A 27,744-nucleotide genomic window follows, 5' to 3' on the forward strand; every position below is an offset into this window, starting at 1 on the left:
TCTGTTTATGGACGGTGGTGAGAGGAGAAACCAGGACTGTTTAAATTAACCCCTGTCCTGCCCATAACAGCAACACTAAATCACATGTACCTAGGTTTGATTGCTGATCTGAAAGTAAGTTAATCTTAGTGGGAGCAGTAATGGTGTTTTTGCCACTTATGACCTAAATGTTCACAATTGCTATCCAGTGGAGAAAAAGGTATAACTGCAAGGATGTCGTTCGAGGACAGAATTGGCTCAGTGTTAAATTCCTGATAGCCAGTCGGTGGAGGATGAAACCAGAGCCAATATTTACTCAGTTCAGAAACATTACAAGTATAGACCTCCTAACACAACCCTCACCCCAAGGTCAGTAAGTCTCACTTTATATGTGCTCAAGTGTCAACCCAATCAATGTTCTCTGCCTGCATTTAACCACAAATAGTAGACAATTATCATCAGTTGTGATGCTCAGCCATGTTCAAACAGACTGCAGCAATCATTGTCTAGGCTCATTAACAGAAAATAACTTGCATTTATGTAGTGCCTTTCACAACCTCAGGCTATCCAAATGGCTTTACAGCTGTTTTTGAAGTGTAGTTGCAATTACACTTTATACGCAGCAAGATGCCACAAACAGCAATGTGATAATGACCAGATAATTATTTTTCAACTGTGTTCTCTAGGGGATAAATATTGACCGAGACACCAGGTAGAAACCCCTTGCTGTACTTCAACATTTTTAATCTCTACCTGAGAGGGTGGAAGGAGCTTCGGTTTAATATCTCAGCATAAAAACAGCACCGCTTTGGTACTCACTGAAGGTTTTTTAATTCATTCAGGGGAAGTGGGCGTCGCCAACATTTATTGCCCATTCCTAATTGCCCTTGAGAAGGTGGTGGTGAGCTGCCTTCTTAAACCACTGCAGTCCATGTGCTGTTAGGAAGTAAGTTCCAGGATTCTAACCCAGCAACAGTGAAGGAAGGGCAATATATTTCCAAGTCAGGATGGTGAGTGGCTTAGAGGGGGACTTCCAGATGATTGTGTTCCTCTGTGATTGCTGCCCTTGTCCTTCTAGATGGTATCGGTTGTGGGTTTGGAAGGTGCTACACAAGGAACCTTGGTGAGCTCCTGCAGTGCACCTTGTAGATGGTACACACTGCTGCCACTGTGCGTCAGTAGTGGAGGGAATGAATGTTTGTGGATGGGGTGCTAATCAAGTGGCTGCTTTGTCCTGGATGGTGTCAAGATTCTTGAGTTGTTGTTGGAGCTGCACTCATCCAAGCAAGTGGAGAGTATTCCATCACACTCCTGACTTGTGCCTTGTAGATGATGGACAGGCTTTGGGGAGTCAGGAGGTGAGTTACTCATTGCAGGATTCCTAGCCTCTGACCTGCTCTTGTAGCCATAGTATTTATATGGCTAGTCCAGTTCAGTTTTTGGTCAATGGTAACCCCCCCAGGATGTTGATAGTGGGGGATTCAGTGATGGCAATGCCATTGAATGTCAAGGTGTGATAGTTAGATTCTCTCTTGTTGGAGATGGTCATTGCCTGGCACTTGTGTGGTGCGAATGTTACTTACCACTTGTCAGCCCAAATCTGGATATTGTCCAGGCCTTGCTGCAATTGCGCATGGACTGCTTCAGTGTCTCAGGAGTTGCAAATGGTGATGAACATTGTGCAATCACCAGCGAACAACCCCACTTTGACCTTATGATAGAAGGAAGGTCATTGGGGAAGCAGCTGAAGATGATTGGGCCTAGGACATTACCCTGAGGAACTCCTGCAGTGATGTCCTGGATCTGAGATCATTGACCTCCAACAACTAGAACCATCTTCCTCTGACCAAAGTATGACTCTAACCAGCGGAGCATTCCCCCCCCCCACCGATTCCCATTGACTCCAGTTTTGCTAGGGCTCCTTGATACCATACTCGGTCAAATGCTGCATTAATGTCAAGGGCAGTCACTCTCTCCTCACCTCTGGAGTTCAGCTATTTTGTCCATGTTTGAACCAAGGCTGTAATGATATCGGGAGCTGAGTGATCCTGGCAGAACCCAAACTGAGCGTCTGTGAGCCATTTGACCATGTGCCGCTTGATCGCACTGTTGATGACCCCTTCCATCACTTTACTGATGATCAAGAGTAGACTGATGGGGCAGTAATTGGACGGGTTGGATTTGTCCTACTTTCTGTGCACAGGACATACCTGGGCAATTTTCCACATTTCCAGGTGGTTGCCAGTGTTGTAGCTGTATTGAAACAGCTTGACTAGGGACTCGGCAAGTTCTGGAACACAAGTCTTCAGTGCTATTAATTGCCAGTATATTGCAATCATCTTCAGCCAGAAGTGCCAAATGGATGATCCATCTTGGTCTTCTCCAAAGGTTCTCAGCATCGCAGATGCCAGTCTTCTGCCAATTCGATTCACTCCATGAGATATCAAGAAACAGCTGAAGGCACTGAATACTGCAAAGGCTTCAGCCTTATCTTTTGCACTGATGTGCTGGGCTGCCCCATCATTGAGCATGGGGATATTTGTGGAGCCTCCTTCTCCTGTGAGTTGTTTAATTGTCCACCACCATTCACGACTTGATGTGATAAGACTGCAGAGCTTAGATCTGACCTGTTGGTTGTGGGATCGCTAGCTCTGTCTATTACTTGCTGCTTATGCTGTTTCGCATGCAAGTAGTCCTGTGTTGTAGCTAGGGATTATGTGCCCAGGTCTCTGGAGTAGAACTTGAAAGTTCGGACTCAAGTGATCCTGGTGGATCTGACTTGGATGAAGGGACCGAAGGAATGGCTGCTAAATTTGCTGACGACACAAAGATAGGTAGGAAAGTAAATTGTGAAGAGGACATAAGGAGGCTACAAAGGGACATAGATAGGTTAAGTGAGTGGGCAAAGATCTGGCAAATGGAGTATAATGTGGGCAAATGTGAAATTGTCGATTTTGGCAGGAAAAATAAAAAAGAAACTTATTATCTAAATGGTGAGAAATTGCACAGCTCTGAGATTCAGAGGGATCTGGGTGTCCTAGTGCATGAATCACAAAAGGCTCGTATGCAGGTACAGCAAGCAATTAGGAAAGCTACTCGAATGTTATCATTTATTATGAGGGGAATTGATTACAAAAGTAGAGAGGTTATGTTTCAGTTGTACTGGGCACTGGTGAGACCACATCTGCAGTATTGTGTACAGTACTGGTATCTTTATTTAAGGAAAGATGTAAATGCATTAGAAGCAGTTCAGAGAAAGTTTACTAGACTAATACCAGGAATGGGTGGGTTGTCTTATGAGGAAAGGTGGACAGGTTAGGCTTGTATCCGCTGGAGTTTAGAAGAGTAAGAGGCGACTTAATTGAAACCTTTAAGATACTGAAGGGTCTTGACAGGGTGGATGTGGAGAGGATGTTTCCTCTTGAGGGGGAATCTAGAACTAGGGGTCACTGTTTAAAAATAAGGGGTCACTGATCTAAGACAGAGGTGAGGAAATTTTTTTTCTCTCAGAGGGTGGTGAGTCTTTGGAACTCTCTTCCTCAAAAGGCGGTGAAAGCAGAGTCTTTGAATACTGTTAAGACAGAGTTAGATAGATTCTTGATTAACACGGAGGTGAAAAATTACTAGGCGTAGGCAAGAATGTGGGGTAGAGGTCACAATCAGATCAGCCATGATCTTAGTGAATGGTGGAGCAGGCTCAATGGGCCGAGTGGCCTATTCCTGCTCTTAATTCGTATGTTCGTATGACTCAGAGGCAAGAGTGCTGCCATTGAGCCACAATGCATGATTAATGCCCTTGAATGTGATACTGGAGGAAAGCTAGGCTCATGGAACATACACTGGCAATAGAGAGAGAATAACATTGCCTGCAGGTTTTAGCTTTATTCTGCAAAAAAGAAAAGATATATCAGAGTTAATCATGATAGCTTTTCCTTTACCATAGACATATATTCATAATATGCTTTCAAGTGAAGGCAAATCTAATTTTAAAGTTTTTTTTAAATATTTTTCGCTAAAGTAAATCTATGCCAGCTGTTGACATTTTTATTTTAAATGTGGTGTAATGTTGGAAAACCTTTTTTTTCTCGCATTAGCAACCAAAGGAAAATACACCTTGAACAAATCACAAAACCAACATGTTTTATCCCATTGTAGGGTATAATTTCCTTCTTATTTTCAACCAGGGCCTTTTATTAGGGTCCACGTAAATGTGCTCACTACTTCAGTGTCAGTCCTTATGATATACAATCTCACTTTGGTCAGTAGCAGTCTGAAAGAAAGATAGACAGACTTGCATTTATATAGCACCATTTACAACATTGTGATGCTGCAAAGTGCTTTTACAGCAAGTGAAATATTTAAGTGTTATATAACACAGGAAACACGGCAGCCAATTTGTGTACAGCAAGGTCCCACAAATAGTAATGTGACACTGCTCAATTAGTATGTTTTAGTTACTTTGGTAGAGGGATAAATATTGACCAGGACACCGAGTGAATTCCCCTGCTCTTCTTCAAATAACATTTCAAGCAAAAGACATCATCTCTGATCGCAGGAAACAGGAAATGCTGCACGAAGTACAGATTTATTGTGGAACAAAGTGGCTAGAGCCTGTAAGAGACATGCACCCTATGGAGGATGTTATCCAAAAAGACAGTTTAGTTAAACATCTCATCACTGAGTTTCCTACGCACAATAATGAGGGGATGGCTGATGTAAAAAGGAATTGTTTCTGCATTTGTCCGCTTTTTCTTCTGCTTTTGAAGGTCACTGCCAGAGTGGATTCTCAAAACTAAAAACTCCCTCTTTAACTTTCCTGGAAATAGGCAGTTGAGTGGATTCTAAATAAAGACGGCTAATTTCTGTGTCACAGATTGCCTCCAGCAACCACTGTGCATGCATTAGCATGATTCAGATTAATCCTGTGAACTATCAAACATACCAGCTTGCCTACTGGTCTTTGTGGTGGTATTGAACTATAGGACAGAGAAGATAGTGCACCCCTCCTCCAACATGCATGCTCAGTAAACTGTAATTTTCTGAACAAATGCTGAGCCACTATCCACAACAGTTTGTACAATTCAAAGCCTCATTAACAATGTTTCCAACATCTATCCCATGCATGTTGAGAATCATTAAAGGATCATTGGTGTAACTAGCTGCAAGCTGTTCGTGAAGAGAAAATGAATTGTGTTTTCCAGAATTGTACATATCAATCCATGATTTAATTATTTACAGTGTGAACTGAATATCAACCCTTGTTTGGTTGTGACTGAGGTGTTTTTGTTCCCAAAGGTTTTCCTGTGTAATAAACACAGAAAGGGCTGAAAAAACCCAGCAGGTCTAGCAGCATATGTGGAGAGAGAAACAGAGTGAACACTTCAAGTCCAATATGGCTTCTTCGGAACTGAGCAGAGGTAGAAATGTGATGGGTTTTATGCTGTTGAGAAAGGGGGAGAGGCAGATGGAGTAAAAGAGGAACAAGGCGAAATAGACAAACGGAAATCGCATCAAAGGAGAGAGCAGAACATGTTCAAGGTAGGCATTCCTGGAAGAGAAGTGGAAGTGAATTAGACACTAAAACAAAACACTGCGGATGTTGGAGATCTGAAATAAAAACAGAAAGTGCTGGCTGTGTAATTGTTAGAACAAATATTTGGTGCTTTGGATCAGATACACAGATTTTGCTGTAGAAAGGATCCCATTGAGACAGTTGGAATTTCAGGCTTGTTTCTCTTTACTGTCATTTAGCCCATAGAAAAGGAAACACATTGGGTCAGAATTTGTTGAAAAAAAGTAGGTTTGTGAATAATACTCCCAGTTATTAATGTGCAAATCAGCCAGAAACTGGTGGCAGATGAAGACTGCAAACCACCACAGGTTGCTGGCTGAATTGTACCTTAATAGTGGCTAGCTTTGTGAAAATGACGTCTCACACTAAATCTTTCCCTGAGTTTCATGAAGTTGCTGTATTTGCACGTTAATTGCCAACTAAACATACCACAGAAATTTAAAACTTATTAATGATATGAGCACCTGTTGAACAGCGTGATTATTGTTAATGGCTGCCAATCAACCTGTTGAGCCCAGAAAATGAACAATTAAAACTGTGGAGTCTCATTCCTTCAGGTGGTGAACTATTGGAGACTTTCAAAATGTCAAACTTAAATGTTTTACAATGGCCTTAAAATTATTTATCTCACAGAGGCAGTAAGGCCACTGCAGCAAACAATTCAAAAGGATTTAAATGCAATGAGATGCATTTCAGAAGAGAAAGAATTGAAAGATTGATGGGTTGAACTTTATCAAAAGTCGAAAAAGGCCTAATGTATTTTGCAGCTTCTAAAAAAAATTTTGCTACTAACAATTTTGTTACCTCGCCATTGGACAATGGTTGGCTAACGCCTAAAGTGGGAGCCAAGGCCGAGCATGAAAACATCATGGCAGTGGAATTTCTCTGGGTGCTAAAGGGTGCCAAAATGATTGAGTAGACAAAAATACTGTGGTGGACTACATCAGATGTTAAAATGGTTAAGGAAGTTCACATGAGATGAGGAAGCATAGATTATACTTTGTCTACAGTGTTCTTCATAAGAGTACCTTAAATTCATATGACTCTTCAATGATGACCTCCAATTTGGAATGTTCTCCCAGGATGGGTTTCCCCATTTCTGCAATGCGCCGGGCCTCCTCTTCCTCTGCAGTCAGTTTTTCGTTGGATTCATCTACACACCAGGAAATGGATAATTGAACATTTCACACGACACTCTCAATGTTGAGCTGCGCATTTGCATGGCCGCGCAGCAACCTGGAGGAAACTGCAGAGGCCTCATTCTGTGTTGACGCGCATTGTAAAAAAAACTGGCCTTGCACAAAAAGAAATTTTAAAGGAAACTTTGTTTGAAACCCTATGCTTGGCATGAGAGGTCCCATCGCTGTGAACTCATCTATATAAACACCCTAGAATATATATATCAAAACACAGGCTTAGCGCCAGACACATGATATTACCAAAGCTAATTCTCCAGGATCAAAAAGAGATATTTTTTCTTATTTATTCGCTCATGGGATGCAGGTGTCGGTGGCTAGACCAGCATTTATTACCTATCCCTAATTGCCCTGGAGAAGGTCCAGTTGTTTTTCACCAGGGAACTATAGGGGTCCTTACATTAGTATAAATGTTATTCAGGACACCAGATGGGGATACATTTATCAGGCCAAGGAATTGGATGGCAAGATTTTTTTTGTTGCCTTATCCTGGTTCAGCCTACTCTATTCCATCCTCACCTTCACTCAATTAAAATGGCAAAAGCATTTGAACTTTCATATTCTCCACATGCTGGGCTGGATTTTACATGACCCGCCGGATGTGTTTTTGCTGGGGTGGGAGGCGTTGGGCACGTAAAATAGGTTGGGTGGCTAGCTCATCACCTCCCACCTACCCCTGACCTGGTCCCCTTAATACAGTATCGGCAGCCCACCCACCATATTTAAATGAATAATTAAAGGTCAATTAGACTTATTAGCAAGCCTACTGACCTGAATAATAGGTTGCCAACACCAAAATACAGTTGGCATGAGCAGTCAGGTGGGAGCGGGCAGGCCGTTTTTTAAGACTTACGTGAGGAAAGGTGGGAAAGAAGGGTGGGGGGCATCTCATTTGGGGTTGTCCTGTGCGCATAGGGGGCACCCCCCAAGATTTAAACCCCCTCCCCACCAAGGCTCTAGGATCCCTCTCTGCCCTAAAACCCCGGGACTTACCTTTCTGGGGCAGCCATGATCCTCTTTGGGCTTCTTCCTGCAGTCCCAACAGCACTCACAACTGAGCTCTGGTGCTGCCTGGACTGATGGAACTGCCAGCCAATCAGATTGGCTGGCAGCTCCTGAAGGCGGGACTTCCTGCCACTGTGGGGTGGGCATCCCACTGTTGAACAATTTAGCCTACTCGCAGTGTGTTGTGGGTGCAGGGCAGGCTTTCTTGGCAGGTGTCAGCTTCCGGACTGCTTTCCTTCCAGGGGGAGCCTCCTCGCTGTAAAATGCAGCCCCACTTGTGAATGCCTGATTCTTTAATCAACTGATAACATCATTCTTATGTAAGGTTAAATTCGAAAGACTTGTAACAATTAGTTGTTGAAATAAACTGATTTAGATGATTTATGTGTTTTTTTTCATATGCCTCAAGGAACAGATTTTTCATAGGTTGTGTGATGGTTGATCAAATTCTACACAAAGGAAAATCATCCTAGGTTAATTGGATAAATAATTCAATATTAGCTGTCACCTTAAAACAACAAGTTCTTGACTAATGATTGCCATAACCCAGTTCCCTAAAGCCATTTAACCAGCAGGTCCGACTGAAATCAGTCATCAGTCACATTATCCCACTTCACGTTCAGTTCATACATGTTGCTGTTGTTTTTTGTTACAAAACAAATAAACTAAATTAACAAAATCAGGGACAAAGTGAAAGGCAGCCCCTTAAAGGGAAACTGCCAAAACAAAAGACAAAATTTAAAGGAAACTTACAAACATTAAATCAAAATGTGATTAAAGGAGTCAATCAAACACCACAGTGCCCACTGAGCACGGAAGGCCTTGACAGTGCCGTTGGGCACCATGTGCTCCCTCTTCAGGGACACCCGGCCCTGAACGTAACTGCGGAAGAGGGGCAGACGGTCGGGCCAGATTACCCCCTCAATCGCCTGCTGCTTGGACCTGTTACAGGTTGATGTGTACTGATGATTTATTTTCAAATAATCATTTGTTGAATAGAATCCAGTTAATCCAAAACATCAGATTATCCTGATAAAATCTAAGAGTTTGAATCATGCTGGGGTACTGAACCACTGGTGCTAACTGTTAGTATCTAATAGGTTCTGTTGATGGATCTTAAATACCTAGTAGTCTCAAGTAATAAGGTTAACAGGTGTTAGATATTGATTGGTTAATTATACTCAGATATGTATATGCAGAAGAGTCATCCAACAGAGTGGCTCCATCAGAGTGCAGAAGTAAGCTTTGCAATAAACAGTCTTTACCAGAAACGTCCTAGTCTCAATGTCTTCTTCACAACCAGGCTTGGGAATTTATCTAACACTAACCCATGTTGGAATAATGTACCCCAGTTACTGACTGGTATACCATACCACATCTATTAGTTTGTGGTGGCTTACTATACCACAAACTCAACGCATTCTAGATGCTATACCACAAATACTGAATCATTCTGGGTTCTGTTCCACACTTACTGACTCATAACACAAAGATAGCTGACATTGTACACATTGTAGATGGAAACATGAAATTACAAAGAGATAGACTAAGTGAATGGGCAAAACCGTGGCAAATGGATTTCAATGTAGGCAAATGTGAGGTCATTCACTTTGGACCTAAAAAGGATCAAACAGGGGACTTTCTACATGGTGAAAAGCTAGAAGCAATGGAGGACCAAAGAGACTTGAGGGTCCAGGTACATAGATCATTAAAATGTCATGAACAGGTACAGAAAATAATTTTTAAAAGGCTAACGGGATGCTGGTCTTTATATGTAGAGGACTAGAATACAAGGAATAGAAGCCTTGCTTCAAGTTACACAAAGCCCTTGTTCCCACCTGGAATCCTCTGAGCTGCTCTGAGAACCACACATTAGGTAGGATATCACCTTGGAGGGAATACAGTGCAGATTTACCAGAACAATACCTTTGACTCCAAGGGTTAAATTGCAAGGAGTGATTACACCCACTATTGTTGTATTCCCTGGAATTTAGAAAGTTAAGGGGTGATTTGATTGAAGTTTTCAAGATACTAAGTGAGATAGGGTAGATAGAAATTATTTCTACTGGTGGGGGAGTCTATTACTAGGGGGAAGAGTCTAGTTAGAGCCAGGCCTCTCAGGACTGAAATTAGCAAATCTCTACATACAAAGGTGGTGGATTTTTGGAACTCTCTTCTACAAACAGCTATTGATGCTAGATCAATTATTAATATTAATCTAAGATTGATAGATATTTTATGAATTAAAGGTGTTAAGGGGTATGGGGCAAAGGCAGATAAATTGAGACAAATCAGACATGACCTTGTTGAGTAGTGAAACACACGTAAGGGGATAAGTGGCCTCCAATGGGTCTGATGTTCATTCTGGCTATTGTACCTCAAATACTGACTCGTTCTGGGTACAGTATCATAAATACTGTACTTGTGCTGGGACATTAAACCACATTTTTGAACTCAGGCAGAGATATTGAACCACATTTGGTAATTCATGCCTGGAGTGCTTAGTGGAAACCACCTCTTACTATTTACCTTATCATAATTATTCATAAACTTGTGGATCTCTATCAGATCACCCCTTAACATCCTTAGCTCCAGTTTAAAAAGCCCTAACTTCTTGAGTTAGATGTTCAATTTCAGACTGGGGGGGTGGAGTGGGGTGGTTGATGGGTGTAACATATTTTAAGCACTGCTACAAAAGGGCACACCTCCTCTCAGCCAGGCACAGAGGGACACCCTGGTAAACAAGAAAAGGCCTGTAGCCCACGTACATCAATCTAACCCTACGTCTCATAATTATTTTTCTGTCATCTAATTCAAAGCCAAGATACAAATATAATCTAAAGCATGAATCCACTACAGATAATAGGAAGTTGATAAGTAGGCTAATAAAAATATAATATACCAGCACTAAATGGCCTTGAACCGATTAAAAGATTTACTGCTTGATTTTCCAGATTTTTTTACCACCTGGGGAACTCTAATTCCTTTTGCACATAAGTCATGGAAAATAGGCAGAGACCCACTATGCCAGGTTTCTGCCACGTTATGGTTTCCAGAGCTTCCCTGAGGAAGTGGAATGCAATTGACACAGACCCATCATTCACATGAAGAAGAAGTAAGAGGAAGCGTTCTAATCCTGCACGCCTCCTCCCCTCTTTAATTATGTGTTCATGCAGTCATGGGGTGCTCCGATGCAGCCCATCCCAACCAAGAAACTAGTGTTGAGGCTGGTGCTGGGATCCTCCTTTAATTAAAGGTCTAAAAAGGCTCAGAGCCTGAAGATTACTTTTTTTTAATATACCTGTAGGTATTCCCAGGACTTGAAGCCTTCTGGCCATTACTCTGCAGCCACAGTCAGAAGGTCCCAAAGCCGACAAGCTGCACATGCATCGAGTGGCAAACCTCTAAAGCCTACAGTTGGTTACTACTTCCTCCCTCGTTTTCTAGCATTTGACCCTGCCAGGGGACAGGCCTACACTGGAGGTGCCCAAACCCAGGCCACTGAAATCTTGTAGATTGTTCTGGACTGCACATTTCCAGCATATCTTGCATGTCCAGTATTGGGGTAGAGAGGCCATCGACCCTTGAAAGTTGATCTAGGTTGGATGTTGAGACAAGGTAAGTCTCCTACCTATTCCCAGCAGAATCATTTGCTTCTTAGGGATCACAGTGGGCAGACATGTAACATAAATTTATTAGGGTCTGGACAAATCAACCAGGAGTCAACTCTCTAATAATTGGACTCTGGATTTTGTCCAAAAGATTGGTACAACATTATACTGACTTAACAAGGTTTGTGTCCAGCAACTTGCTGTCTCTGCTTACTGCAGGGCGCGCTGAACACAGACTAGAGGAGAGGGTGGGAGGAGTTGAGCCCATTAACCCCACAATGAAGGGAATCAGGTTAGTAGAAACTGACATCTTACCATCAGCCAATAAGAGAGCTGCAGAGAGAGGAAAAAAAGAGTGAAATCCAATGAAATGGTAGCTGAAGACACTGCTACTCCACACAATGAAACAATCTGATCCAGGATGAAACAGTCTTAAAACAACCAAACTTTCACAAAACTACAAGGAATGTTTCTGTGAATTTCTCAATACGGAATATAATGTGGTATCAAAGAATTTTTGCCCCCTAAATTGCTGTTTACATAATATCAAGAGGTTCAAGACTGCGATAGACAAACTTTTGGTCTCCAAGGGAATGAAGGGATATGTGGAGCAGGCTTGGAATGTGGAGTTAAAGCCTAAGATCAACCATGATTGTATTTAATGGAGCAATGGGTCATATGGTCTACTCGTGCTCCTAGTTCTTGTGTTCTTGTGTGTTCTTGAATAAGTTCCCATCCAAACTGCACTTGCTAAGCTGGTAAACACTTGCTTACTGATTGTGAGTGGGGAGCAAGGCTGTGGCTCCTTTGAAGATATTAAAAATGCCATTCAGTGCCAAAACCTAGAATTCCCGCCCTTGCTCACTGTCAGAATCTGTTTAGTGCTGGCTTCACATTCAGCTAAAGCAGTGCCCCTAACTTCTGAACGGGGACATTCAGTTGAAAATGTCACCAGACAGTACTTTTACAAATAGATCAGTCCCGGTGGTCACACTGAATCATATCAGACCATAATGGAAATGTCGCCCAACTTGACAACGGGAGTAAAATATAAAGTACTTTGAGTAAAACCGAGAGAGACAATAGCTGAAAATATGTATTGATGTTGATAAATACTGGATATAATGAGAATTGTAATGATATTAACTTTCAAAGTACATTGCTTCTTTATAATAATCCTCTGAATCTCAACAATTTGCATGGCGTTTAACACTGATCGTCTATTAGCACAGGACAACATGCAAAGTAAATGGCACAGGGAATCCTGTAAAACAGACAGAACATTGTACTGAAAGCCTTACAGTGAGGATGGTGCGTGCAACAGACAGTTGAGGGCCTTATACTGAAGGGATGCAACAGGAAGTGTAAAAAATGAGGGCTTTACACTGAGCTTTGGTGTAACAGACAATGTTATTGCTAGACTACAGGGTGCAACAAAGTGTTATAACTGAGAGCCTTGCAATGACAGAGTGTAACAGAGCTTTTGAGAGCTTTTCAATCAGGATGAGTGTGACAAAGACACAGTTAGAATTTACAACCTAATCACAGAGGTGAAGTGCATAACAGAGAAAATGTTATAACTGAGTTTCCTATAACAAAGGTGGAGTGTAACAAAGAGACATTTATAACAGAGTCCTATCATATTGCATTATGATTTCTTCTTTCTGCAAACCTGAAATTCCACGTTTCATCCATCTTGGTTTTTCTAGGACAACAAAAAAGTTTTCCTGCTTTTCATACTCTTCATCATCCACAATTTTCACCTGGATTGTCTTCCTGCAAAGGGAGAAAACATGAAAACATGAGAAAACCTGTTGAGCACGAGAACCAACCTGTAACAGTGGGTGTAGTCTGACAGTAGGAACGTCTGGACCATCAGTGGTGATTGATGCTTTGCAAACTCTAATCCATAGCTTCACATCATCAAAAGCAGATGTGCAGTGAACAATCTATCACAAATTAAAGACACATAGGATGCCAGCCACAGGAACTATAGGCACTTGCTTTACATTGGAATTGTGTAACAGTCACAGAAGTTACTGACCATGCTGGCATTTCAACTTAAACTGTCTAGCTTAGCTTACCTTGGCTCATAGAGATGCTGAAACTTGGGTTGCCTTTAATTCCCTTTACAGTGCCAATTCATTACCATTTCTATTTAGGGAGGGAAATCTGTTTACTCCTCTCTCGTTTTAAGTTGTATTTCAGTTATGTTAAGCTCCATAAACTTAAGGTTGTCCAAAACTCTGCCGCCCTTGCCACCATGTCCCGTTCACCCATTAGCCCTATATTGGCTCCTAGTTAAGCAATGCTTCGATTTAAAAATTATCTTTGTTTTCAAATGTTTCCATGGCATCGCCCCTCCCTATCTCTGTAATTTCCTGCAGCCCTGCAATCCTACAAGATATACTTCTAGTTCTTGCCCCCCAAGCATCCCCGATTTTGCAGTCCATATTAGTGGCAGAGCCTAGAGTGCTCAGGGATGAAAGGGTTAATGATGGGACTGGAGGAACAGTACTGCCCACATGATGATGTAAGAGACACATGACCAAGAGTCAAGAGGGAGAATGCTCATGGCTTAGACTGAGTAACACTTAGTCATGTATGTCTGCACATAGTTACGTTTATCCAATAAACTGGTTATAGTTCAGACATACCTATGTCTCAGCAGTTGTAACTTAGCCAGTCACAACCAACATACATCACCTTTAGCTCTCAAAGCTCTGGAATTCGCTCCCTGAATCACTCCATCTCTCTACCTCACTTTCCTCCTTTAATATGCTGCTTTAAAACCCACATACTTGACATTTGCCCTTGCATCTCTTCATGTGACTCAATGTTACATATTATTTTACTCTTCACCTGTGAGTTCCTTGGCATTTTATTACCATAAAGACATCATATAAATACAAGTTATTGTTGTTGTTATTATCTAGTGTGAATACATACCTAAATACTTAATGAAATGTAAACATATTAAACATTTGGGCCTTCACACTACTTGTTTAATTTCTGAAGCCAGTTCCCTTAATCCTGTGGCTAGTTTGGAGATCTATAGTTTCATGAATTTCCAGTACTCTGAATTTCCAAATATTAGGGTGTCTGGAAAGGCCAGTGCAGACACGATGGGCCAACTGGCCTCTTTCTGTGCCATAAACTTTCTACGACGCTATTCTATATTCATTCCCTGGAGTGAAAGGAACCGTGGAGTTGTCATATTCCAGCATCTAACCCTCAATAATCAAGTGAGGGTGCCAGTCCGATTCAGGAGCCTAGCCACCGCGCTGAGAATATTCTTTTTAAAAAACAGTTTTGAATATTATTTGTGAGGGCAGAATTTTTCCCCCAGCGTGCAGACACGCGCCCGACACACTCCAGTGTAAAATACACACGACGATGTCGGGTGAGCATCCCGACATCATTGTGCACTCGCGCAATGTTTCGGTCGGTGGGCGCATGCTATACTTGGAAGTGTGTCCGTCAACAATTCAGAGGGCTATTAAGCCCATTAACAGTGCAATTAACTGGGATTCATCACTGCCCATCCAACCTTATGGCTGGTGGGCGAGCAAATCGCCAGGCGGCCTTTGCATTTTTCAGGAAACCTCATCCAAGGGCGGGATGAGGTTTCCATCATTGAATTTGAAAAAATGCTTGCACAGAATTTTCATATTGTATATATTCAGGTGACTGTTTCTGATGCATGGGCGTTTTTTTCCTGGTTTTAAAATCTTTATTTTTTGTATTTAAATTCTTCAGCTCCCTGAGGCAGCTCTCTGCCTTCAGGGAGCTTTCATTCTGTGCTCCCCTGCACCTCACTGACTTCAGCGCTCGTCCTCCTCCCACCCCCAACCCCAACACCGCTGATTGTATCAGCGCATGCTTCACGCTGGCTGGCCATTAATTGGCCAGCCAGCATGAAATCACGGTCGGGGGCCGATCACAGTCGCCAGTCCGTTTCCCAACCGCTCCTGGGCCCACCGATTGCGCCCGTCTGCCGAGCTGAAAATTCAGGCCTAAGATTTTTATTAACAGGCAGTTTTCCCCAGGAGTATTCAAGGTTAAGATCAATGAAAAAAAATAAAGCAATTGGAAATTTATATTAAAAAAAGTTTGTGTTTTTGACCTAGAAAATTCAATACCAAAGAAAGCAAGTGAGTTGGATTTGTGCATGAGTGAGTTTTGAATGCAGTCTGGGAAATCCTATACTGAAAGGACAGTTAAGATACAGGAAGGATACGGAAAGATCCACTAGAATGATACCAGAAATGAGAAGTAATAGTTATGAATATGAGCTTGAAATATTGGGTACTTTTTCATACAAAAGTGAAGATTAAGGAGAATGATAGATTCTGAGAGGATCAACAGTGAAACTGTTGAATGAGTAGCATGGAGGCATGGTCTGAGAACTATAATGGGAAGGAATATATTTTCAACACAGGGTTATTAGAACATAGATTTCTTTACACCAACTGACTATTTAACCACAACTATAACACAATGTAAAGATCACTGGGCAAGTATTTGAATAGGAAAAATATAAAAGCATAGATGGATAGGATGGGAAATGGAGTTTGAATCAACAGCTTTAGTTATGGCATCCTTCTGTGCTACATTTTGAAATGGGCTGATTTTAACTGAGACAGCACACTATCACTGCAAGAGGTGAACCCCATCTACAGTTGCTTCAAGGACCCAACTATAGAAAGGAGACCAAAAACAAATCAAGGCAAGGGCCTTTTTGGATTCAATATAACTAACGCAATGGAGAATTGGAAAAATAACAGGACTTAAAGCAGGTAAACATCAAGGTTCTTACAAATTCCACCCTAGGGTATTTAGAAAAGTAGGTGAGAGAACTTCAGAAGTAAACATTAGTCTTAAATCTTTCAAATCTCCCCAAACTGGGAATTGTACTGTTAAATTGGAATGTGGCTAATGTCACTCTATAAAGGGTGGGAGAGAGAAACCAGGTTACAGGCCTATCAGTTCAACATTAGTTGTGGGGAGTGTGCTAGAATCTGTCTATGAAAAAAAATTGTTTTGAACAAATATGAGCCATCATGGCTTTGTTAAGGGTAAACCATGTGTGAATAATTGAGTTGAATTTTCTGAGGAGATCATTAATTGGGTAGATAAGGGAGTGGCTGATATGTTATCTCTATGAACTTCTAAAATAAATTTGATAAGATTCCACACAAGGAACTGATAGCAAAGATGAGAATGCATAGAATTGGAGATAGTCTTTTAAATTGGGTTGAGAATGGATTGTGAAAGAGGAGACAGAGAGTAAAGAGTACTCTCAATTGGCAGGATATGACAAATGGTGTTTCCCAGACATCTGTTCTGCATCTCAACTTTTCATCATATTTATCTAACGAAGGAATAGATAGTGATATATCTATTTAATGTAGGCAACGGGGTCTCACCCACCGTCTGGAGAGCTGGCAGGAGCCCTGTGGCACCTACCTACAGGAAGGCCTGCCACATTATGTGTCAATCAGGCACTTATCTGGGCAGCGGCAGGATTTCCCTGGGATCAAGGACCCTGGAGGAGGAAAACCTGCCTCCTGAGAGCTGCCATCAAACAGAGGCCAGCAGCTGTGCATTGGTCCGCAGTGCCACTAGGGAGGCAGTGACTGTTAATGATAATGCACCCACCTGAAGCCGAGTATCATTGATAGACACATGTAACAAATGAATGATGGCAGGAAGGGTGTCATGAGGTGGGGGCCAGAGGGGAGGCAGGGCAGCAGGTTCAGCAGCAAGGGAGTGGCTCTCAGTGGGCCCTCGTTTCCCAATGCCAGGTCCCTCAATCAGGTACTGAGTGCCTTTGAATGAGGGACTACCCCTACCCCACCCCCCCATCCCACTGCCCCAGGAAGCCCACAAGCAACACCCAGGAAGTCTGCTTGTCAGGCTCCCTGCATGGAGAGTCCCCCACCTACCACTGGGTGAACACCAGTGGCAGCAGGATGAGGTTTAAGTGGCTTTAATTGCCCACTTTAGGGTCTCAATTGGCAGTGGGGCAGGAAAGCCATTCACAAGTCTTCCTGCCACAGAGTTAATCAGGTCAGAGGCAGGAAGGTGCTGAGGTCCCCACCTGCCACCCTCCCACCTGATTAAATATCCACTCGCCACAAGGGAGGGCATTAAGTTCCACCCGAAGTTTGCACTTGAGACTAGGTGTTGAGGAACAAAGTGATTTGGGAATCCAAGCAACAAATCATTAAAAACCCATAGATAGGTATGAAAAGCAATCAAAAAGATTAATGGATTGTTGGCCTTGACCTCAGAATGCTGGAATATAAAGGAGAGGAAGGTCAGCTTCAGTTGTATCGAGCCTTGGTCAGACCCCATTTGGAGTAACTGTGTTCAATTCCAGACACTGCACCTCAGGAAGGATACAGTGGCCTTGGAGGGGGTACAATGCAAATTCACCAGGTCAATATCAGGCTGAGAGGGTTAAATTATGAGGACAGGTCACACAAACTTGGCCTGAATCCCCTTGAGTAAGAAGATTGAAGTGATTTGATCGAGATGTTTAAAATGTTGAAGGATTTGATAGTGTGGACACCAAACAATGATTTCCTCTGGTGACAGAGCCAAATGCAAGAAGACATCAGCCTAAAATTAAAGCTAAACCATTCAGGAGTGAAATCAGTACTTTTCACACAAAAGTTAGGAGAAATTTGTAATTCTCTTCCTAAAGAGGCTGGGGATACTGGGTCAATTGGAGCTTTTAAGATTAAGATCGATAGAGTTTTGTTAGTTAAGGGTGTCAATGCTGGGAAATGAACCAAAGTTGGGAATTGAAGATAAGGTGCAGATAGCAATGATCTAATTGAATGGTGCAGCAGGTCTGAATGGGGCTGAATGGCCTGCTCCTGCTCCTATCATGGGTCCCAGAGCAGCCATCAAAGAGAGTGGAAAACAAGGGCCTTCATCCTATAGATTCTCGATGAACCTACCACATTAACATGGATAGAGGGAGACATCGGGGCCTATAGGTCACAGTCTCCACTTGAGTGATACTCAATGCACCCCATCCTAATGCCAACAAAAAATGTCTTTTAAGAAGCATGTTACTGAAACTTCATTCCAGGGAAGGTGCCTGACATATAATAAGGTTTGCAAATTGGCCATGTAAGAATCCCCAAAAGCACAAAGTTCTGTGTTCCATGACACTGTATCGTCAACAAACTTTGCAGAGCTGATAGGACTTTCTCTGCTCTGTTACCTACTTGAAAATCAAGACTGAACATAAAACTGCCTGGGGTGTACGCTTGGATTGATACATTAGAGAATTGAGAGTGTTGATGCTTAATAATATGTTCGACTTTCAAGAGCTATTGTTGCAAAACAAACACTGATCTCTAGTGTCCTCTTTATTTCAGTCAAATTAATAATGTTTCACTGTGGGAATGTCCTATTTTTCTAATCTCAGGGAACACATTCTGCAGTGAGTGTAGGCATCATTGACTTTTGTTGTAGTAGCACTCTGTAATTAGAGTGGGGGCGGTTGTTAATTGAAAGTGATTTGTGTGTGCATACACATGCTTCTCCATTCTAATTCCTTCGAGGAAAGAGACATCTGAAAACTTTGAGGTCTTAACCCACCCACAAGGGTATTAATCTATTGTGGCAGGGAGAATCTCATTTCAATAATGGACTCACAGGAGACTGTTATTAAATGGAGGAAAACACATTGTCATAAATTACCCATTACAATCCATCAACAACAAACTGGGAACCAGTCACAGAGTCTTGAGATATATGTTTACCCATCTGTCCTAGAGTTATCTGGAAAATTATACCATCCTTTGGCTTTATGAGATCATGTTGAGACATTGACATCGACAAACCCAGAGAAGCACTGATCTCTCCACTGATCCTTCAGAAACTCAACCTTCACATTCAGATCATTCAGATGAGACAGGAACAGAGCACATGTTAACCCACACTCTCCACCCTATCAGCTTCAGTTTCATTAAGATTACAACTTCTTCTGTTCTTCCTCCTCACTTCCCATCCCACAATCATTGAGCCTGAAAGGTTTGTTCTTAGGTTCCCAGGGAAGGCAGCTCAACCCCAATAGATGAGGAACTGCTGTAGCCACCCAGTGAGGAGAATGGTTTTTGTCTAACTGATGACGGAAGAGGGCCAGTACAGCAATGCTAACACTCATGATTAATCATTTTTATTTCCCTGTGAATTCTGTGCATAATGACCATCTCTAACAAGAGAGAATCTAACCATCGCCCCTTGACACTCAATGGCATTACCATTGCTGAATCCCCCCCTATCAACATTCTGGGGGTTGCCATTGACGTGAAACTGACTGGACTACTCATATAAATACTGTGGCTATAAGAGCAGGCCAGAGGCTGGAAATTTTGCAGTGAGTAGCTCACCTCCTGATTCCTCAAACCCTGTCCACCATCTACAAGGCACAAGTCAGGAGTGTGATGGAACACTCTCCACTTGCCTGAATGAGTGCAGCTCCAACAAAACTCAACAAGCTCAACACCATCCAGGGCAAAGCTGACCACTTGATTGGCACCCCATCCACCACCCTAAACATTCACTCCCTCCACCACCAACGCACAGTGGCAACAGTGTGTACCATCTACAAGATGCACTGCAGCAACTCATCATGCCCCCTTTGACAGTACCTTCCAAACCCGCAACCTCTATCAGCTAGATATAGTAGTGGACTCATCGGAACACCACCACCTGCAAATTCTCCTCCAAGCCACACACCATCCTGATCTGGAAATATATCGCCGTTCTTTCACTGTCGCTGGGTCAAAATCCTGGAACTCCCTCCCTAACAGCACTGTGGGTGTACCTATGCCACATGGACTGCAGCAGTTCAAAAAGGCAGCTCACCACCACCTTATCAAGGGCAATAAAGGAGAGACAATAAATGCTGGCCTAGCCAGCGAGCTCACATCCCATGAAAGAATAAATAAAAAATGAAAAATTGTTAGTAAAATGAGAAGTATTGGCAATATTGTTGATGTCTCTATGACTGTAATCACAAAATGCCACATTAACAAAAGTCAACGTAACTAAGCTCTACGCCTACACACACTGCAGACTTTGTACTTTGGCATCATTGCTTCCTCCTCAATCAAAATTTGTACTGAGTGTACTTGTAAACAGAGACTAACATCTCAGGAATGTTTCGGTGGTTATGTCTGCAGAATGATGCATCTCATCTAAACATAACCGGTGATATAAATATATTTTTACAAAAACAAGCTTTTACGTTCCAGATTTACATTATTTATGGTTTCAAGATCCAAACTCAGCATATTAATCCTTTGAGATGTACAGCACATTGGCCATCTCACAAACAGCGTTGTAATATATTTCCCTTGGGAAAGAGAAGGCTTTGAAGCGACACAATTGAAGTTTTTACAGTGAAGATGATTGACAAAGCTGTTCGAAGCAAAGTGAGCTTCCTTCACCTTGTTATCTTGTCCTCAACCTTGAAAAGCCTTCTGCAAACCTATCCTTTCAGCCAAACCACCTCTGCATCTTTCTCTTTTGTGAAGTACCTTGGAATGGTTTCTCTGTTGCTGTAGCAATGCAAGACTTTGTTATGATGAAGAGGTCAAACACCAAGGGTACCTGATCACTGCAGTGACAGTGCTGGCTTTCCCAACATTAGCTATGCCATAATATAATTATTTAGCCATCTGGCTGGAAGTCTTGTGTCTAGGTAAATTTTTGTTGCATAATGCCTTTGACCTCTCAAACCACAGGACCAGATACCTCTTCACCAATCATACTACTCATCAGCAGGAACTTGTTTCTGCCAGTGGGTTCTCCTCAGAGTTTACCCTAGACTCACTCTAAGCAACGATGTGGGATATATACTTTATTTTATATACCCGTTTCCTACTATATTAGGAACATAAGAACATAGGAGCTAGGAGTAGGTCATTCAGCCCATCTAGCCTGCTCTGCCATTCAAACAGATTATGGCTGATCATCTACCTCTGCGCCATTTTTCCTGTACTATCCCCATATCCATTGATGTCATTAGTATCCAGAAATCTATCAATTTCTGTCTTGGGCATACTCAATGGTTGAGCTTCCACAGCCCTCTGGGGTTGAGAATTCCAAAGATTCAGCACCCTCCGAGTGAAGAAATTTCTCCTCATTCCAGTCCTAAATGGCCTACCCTTTATTGTGAGATTTTTAAAATTTATTTTTGACTAGCAGGTGCCTGCAACTGAGAATGGCTATGTAGCCTGTTCTCTCTCATCTCCCAATTTCTCTGAACATTAGAACTGGGGTTCTGAATGGGCTCCTAGCTTCAGAAGCATAGACTTTCAGAAGGAAAGATCTTGTATTTATTCAACCCCTTTCACAACCTCAGGATGTCCCATAGATTCACAGCTAATTAAGTACTTTCAAAGTGTTGTTAATGTTTTAGTTTAGGAAACACAGCAACCTATTTGCACACATCAAGCTCCAACAAACAGCAAAGTGATAATGACAAGATAATCTGTTTGATGTTGATTAACGGATAAATATTGTCCGGGACAGTGAAAACTCCCCTGCTCTTATACAAAAGCAAAATACTGCAGATGCTGGAAATCTGAAATAGAAACAGAAAGTACTGTAAAAACTCAGCAGGTCTGGCAGCATCTGTGGAGAGAGAAATAGAGTTAACGTTTCGAGTCCAATGTGACTCTTCTTCAGAACTCCCCAGCTCTCCTTTGAAGTAGTACCGTGGGGTCTATCTTACTTCCACACAAGAGGTAAGACAGAGTTTTGGGTTAACATCAAATTCAAAGTTGGCACCTATAACAGTGCAGCACACCCTCAGTATTGCACTAGACTTCAGCCTAGATTTTGTACTCCAGTCTCTGGAGTGGACATGAACCCATGACCTTCTAACTCAGAGGCATGAGAATTTGGCTGACATACCTATTAATGAAAACTGTCCCAACCAATGCCAGGGAAAGACAACATCATCATACCTATAGGCTGACAACAAGCTGGCAATGATAGATCTACTCTACGTTGAGCTTGGCACTCTAGAACTATATATTTGTATTCTGCCTCTATATCAACATCTTTACCTGCAAAGACACTAGGTAAACAGTGACAATTCATTTGCATCTGAGTTTTTGCAAATATTGGTTTCAATTGCTGTGCATGTAAATTATGCCCTGATTTATCCGTCTTAGGATATCAGAGAAGCCAATGGTTAACTAAGGACGAGCAGTGCTGGCTAATGGGAGAGCTCACTGTTCATTTGTGTAGGAACACTCACAGGATAGGGGGAGATGATGCCGTAGTGGTAATGTCACTCGACTAGTAATCCAGAGGCCCAGATTAATCCTCTGGGGAGAACGTTCTTCCTGACGAACAATGTCAGGAAGCTCGTTTACCTACATTAGCATGTCATTTATGCTCATTCAGAAGGTCACCTCGCTAGAACTAAGTTCCACTGCCAAATTAAATTCCCCGCCAGTGAGAAATTAGAACATTCACTTTCGTGACTGCACATAAGTGGCGTGCACCTGGGAGGTAGACTTCTTCCATGACTAACAGTGAGTTGCCGCTGCATTGTCCTATTTGGGGAACACCTGTAAGTGCCAGCGTATGCTTGAGACTGAGTGGTGGCAGTGCAAGTTGCATGGAGGATGACCGACGAAGGGAGGAAAGGAGGCCGGCTTAGTGGGGAAGGGTGGAGCAGTGGCCGGGCAAAGGTGGAAGGCATAGTGATGGCTGGCCTTTAAATATGGCGCCCGGACCTTCGACCTGTGAGGTAGCGGCAGGGATGGCAAATTCTTGCCTGTCCCCATCTCGAGAGTCGGCCAGCTCCTCAGGGATGCATATGTTATGAGCTGAACAGCAAGTGATCGTGCATGGCCAGCCCCCCCTCTCCCAGTGGAAATCACTCCCACCTCTGCACCCACCACTGAATTTAGATAGGCTCCAGAACGGAAGGTTCCAGCCCATGAAACTATCAATGATTGTTGTAAAAGCCAATCTGGTTCACTGTGCCCTTTAGGGAAGGAAATCTGCCATCCTTATCTGGTGTGGCCTACATGTGACTCCAGATCCAGAGCAATGTGGTTGATTCTTAACTGCTCTCTGAAATGGCCTAGCAAGCCACTCTATTCAAGGGCAATTAGGGATGGGCAACAAATGCTGGCCTTGCCAGTGATACCCACATCCCATGAAAGAATTAAGAAAAAAAGAGCTATCGTACCAGTAGCAAAGTTCCCATAATATACATGTAATGCATATACAATGCAAGTGTCTGTGTTGCCTATTAACACTATGCATTGTTGCTATCGCTAAGAAAATGGCTTCTTTTTAATGACCAGAAACAATGAAATGCCAATTTACTTATTAGATAAGTTAGCCGGGTACTCATCAGTGAAGAACAATAAACAGTGGAAATATTTATTCATATAATCATGATGCCTTTCAAGGGGGCTCAGTAAGATTGCTGATTTTCACTGCGATATGATAACGATGTTGGTGTACACTGGAGATGGCCAATCACTGCAGTCATGGTATTTGCATTTTCATCACAAAGAAGAGCTAATTTTGTTGCGTTGGGTAACAACCTATTGGCTTGGCTAACACTGTCATTTTCAAGTAAAGGTTAAGTACTTCAACATCCATGGGGGACTCGACTGTGCAGCTATTATTTTCCTGACTTCAGTAAGAACAAATCTAAGCAAAAGAACGAAAGATCACTGCTTAAACAAATATCGAGAAAAAAAACCTTTTTGAAATACTGTTTTTAATTGGATAATTTTCATAAAATGATGGATTTTGCAGTTTACCACACCTGCAGTCCCTGGTTTTTTCCATCTGTCCTCTATGTTAGAGGCACCCATTATATCAAACCTAGTATCAGGGGAGGGTTTGTTTTCAATTCCCAGTTTTCTCTCATGTCATTAAATGATAGTTTCACATTTATTAAAACACACAGTGCAGTTCACTCACTGCCCACGCACAGACTTGATGAATGGATTCAGAAGAGCCTGCTGTCACAGGGACAAGGCTCTTATGGTTCCATAAACTGGCACCATAAACATTCGATTTTGATAACTTGGCAAGATTAGGAGCCATGGTTGATTTTCCATGGGCAACTTTTTGGGCAGTACACACAGATTTTCGAGGCTCTTCTTTGCTCCAATTATTGTTGTTTTTGGTGAATTTCTGCAAGAGTTCCACTCTTAGTTCACTGCAACTTCAACGGTTGAGCTTAAAAGACAGGATGACGGCAGAGAGAGAGGCAAAGAGTGGGGAGCAAAGAGAGATAGAGAGAGAAAAAGGGAGGGACAGACAGAGAGGGAGAGAGAGAGAGAGGGAGGGACAGAGAGATAAAGAGGAAGGGGGGAAGGTGGAACAGTCAGAGACAGGAACAGAGAGAGAGACAAAGGGAGGGACAGACGGAGAAGGTGTTTACGTTTTGAAAATGCAATCATACTAACCTTACTAACTAGCTTGCCATAGTCATGTGACTCTGCCATGAGGCAAACTGACTGTAGGCTGCCATTTCTGCTCAGTTCAATAAAGCCTCTCACTGAGACTGATGAAGACTGCTGTCCTTATACATGAAACATGGTGTCAGGAAGTGAAGAAAAATTAGATTTTTGAGCCTGGGAAATTATGCAGAGAAGGCACTAAGAACCCAGGAACACAGAAAGGTGCAACTCTACAAAAAAAGAGCTGCTGAAAAAAAAGGACAAAAGAAAAGCACACACAGGCTGCAGGTAAAATGCTGGCTGCTGAGAGAAGACAAGAAGACACAGTTAAGAAAGACACACAGAAAAGTTTCAATCTGCAAACAGCTACTGCAACAGGACAAAGGAAAAGCAGACATGCAAAGACAAAAGGAACGCAAGCAAAGGCTGCAAGAAAATTGCTGAAAGAGTAAAAATGGCTGCAGTAAACTTTCCATCCCCAGTAACATTGAATGGTAATACTTGGCAAAACTGGCAGTTTTTCCATTTACAATGACACAACTATGAGATTGCAACAGACTTAATTAACACGCCTGAACCGATAAGAGTGGCCACACTTTTAACACTGTTGGGAAGGGACTGCTGCTAAGTATATACCACTCTAAATCCAAACGACAAGCAAAGAAAATAGACGGAAGAGATTTTTAATGCACATTTTAAACCTCAAGTGAATGTTACATATGAAAGATATGTATTCAACACTAGAGTTCAGGGTGACAACGAGACCATCGAACAGTACGTGACTGCGGTAATGCACTTGGAAGAATCATGTGAATTCAGACAGTTAGAGGATGATCTGATTAAAGATAGATTGGTCTTAGGTGTGAGAGACCTCTCGGTGAGAGCAAGTCTCCTGAAAGATGAGAAACCGATGCTATAAAAAGCGATGTACGTGCTTCGAAACGTGGAAGCTGTGAAAGGTCAGCTACAGCGTATGTATGGCAAAGCAGACCAGAAGATACATTCTACTGACAGACAGTCCAAATCAAAAGAGCGGAACAATCACAGACAAAGGGCAGGATGCAATTACTGCAGAAGACAGCATGCACAGGAAAAGAAGGATTGCCTAGCGTGGGGAAAGCAGTGTTTTAATTGCAAGAAACAGAGTCATTTCGCACACAAGTGCTTGGCCAGAAAAAAGCAAAACAAGCCTATACAGATGGTCACGGGAGAGATATCAGCAGACGAGTCTGAAGAACTATATACCATACTGCAGGTTGGTTCAGTCAAGTCTATAGGAGACAAATGGTTTGTGACTGTTACCTTGATGACCACAGAGGGAGAGTATCAGGTGAACAAGAAATGCCAAATAGACACAGGTGAGTCATACAACATAATAACCTTCACAGAACTGTGTGAGGTGGCTCAACATGGCGCTCCGAAAACGAAGTCCTCGATATTAAGATTGAAGCTATATGATGGCACGATACTCATACCAAGAGAATAGAGAGAGAAAAAGGAAGGGAGGGACAGACAGAGCGAGAAAGAGAGAAAAGGGAGGGATGGATAGTGAGCTCTTCTGTTAAAGTTACAGCCCATGACTGTGAGATCCCAGTGGAAATTCGCATCTCTTGTTCCTTTTTCATATGTGTGTTCCCCCTCTTGAGTTTCCACGAGCTGTAACTGGACCAACTAAAAGCTTGAGCTGTCAATTTGCTTTCCCATCAGCTCCATTTGTATATCTGACCACCATGTTCTAGAGTGACTTGACCTTGTGCACATACTCTTGTCTCTTTCCAAGGTGCTCCCTATGTGCAGAATAGCACGCTGTGATGCAGCACTATCTTTGAAATAACATATGTTTGTGTTTGATATCTCACTCAGAGAGGTTATATGGCTGGCTGGTTGCATTCCGTTAGAATACTACCACAGCTAGCAGGAGACAATGATGGCCAGACTGCACGCCCACACTGTTTGGCAGCTGCCTGGTATCTGACTGGACCTGCTTTCAGAGAGGAGTTAATACAGAAGCAGAATAAATTCAGAACATCCACTGAATCTGCCTGCAGCAGCTGTCAGAGGAATATCATCACAGTTCTGGCGAAGGGATTTACCCAAATGCAAAATTCCACAGGGAAATCTTAATGCTTCTCTTCAGGCAACCGCAGAGTAGCAAAGTAGGATTGGGTTTCCCTGAAGGACCGGGTACCCTTGTAATTAACACCATCAGGAGTTGGGGTATTCAGTTGACGGGACGTGCACTGCCAGCTTTGACAGAGTAGGTGAAAGGGTGGGTCACGACCACATGAGAAGGAGAAATTGGATTAATTGTGTGCAGTTGGGAAGGCCTGGACCCAGGGGCATGATATTCAACCTTCCTTTCCAGTAATTTCCCTCAAAAGGATTGAGGAGTTGTTAATAGGCAAAAGAATGAATGAACATGTATTTGTATAGCTTCTTTTACAACCTCAAGATGTCCCAAAACGCTTTAGGAACATCTGAGCAGGACTTTCCTGTGCTATCCCAAATCTCTTGATGTCATTATTATCCCGACACAGTCTCCTCAGTCTCTCCTCATAAAACAATCCTGCCATCCCAGGGATTAGAACGTCATTTCTGACTTTGATAACAGCAATAGAGTTTGTACTGGGGACTGAAGACAATGGCTTTGGTCTTTCCGATAATTAATTGGAGGAAATTTCTAGTCATCCCCTACTGGAAGTCAGACAAGCAGCCTGATAATTTTTCAACGGTGAGGTAGTTAAGAGAGGTGGTGGTGAGGCAGAGCTGGATGTCATAGGCTACACGTGAAAACTGATACTTTTTTCCGATGATGTTGTTGGGAGGTAGCACATAGTTGAGAAATAGGACAGAGAGAAGGATGGATCCTTGGGGGACGCCAGAGATAATGGCGTGGGAGCAGGAAG

The 27,744-nt window shown here is 42.5% G+C and overlaps 1 protein-coding gene across 5 annotated transcripts in view; it reads right to left on the reverse strand.

The window, feature by feature from the left end:
- LOC144671471 (sodium/calcium exchanger 3-like) overlaps positions 1 to 27,744 on the reverse strand; it is a 269,876-nt gene that overhangs the window by 26,847 nt on the left and 215,285 nt on the right. For 3 of the 5 annotated variants that reach the window (XM_078533400.1, XM_078533403.1, XM_078533402.1), the window contains exons 2-4: positions 13,036 to 13,139; positions 11,679 to 11,696; positions 6,580 to 6,704 (exon numbers count right to left, since the gene is read on the reverse strand). In XM_078533400.1, the coding sequence (XP_078389526.1) occupies positions 6,580 to 6,704; positions 11,679 to 11,696; positions 13,036 to 13,139 (247 nt within the window). The remainder of the gene's footprint in view (positions 1 to 6,579; positions 6,705 to 11,678; positions 11,697 to 13,035; positions 13,140 to 27,744) is intronic. The other 2 variants (XM_078533401.1, XM_078533404.1) reach the window with 1 other exon arrangement.

This window comes from Cetorhinus maximus, chromosome 32, assembly GCF_964194155.1.
Source record: "Cetorhinus maximus chromosome 32, sCetMax3.hap1.1, whole genome shotgun sequence".
NCBI classification, from domain to species: Eukaryota; Metazoa; Chordata; class Chondrichthyes; order Lamniformes; family Cetorhinidae; genus Cetorhinus; species Cetorhinus maximus.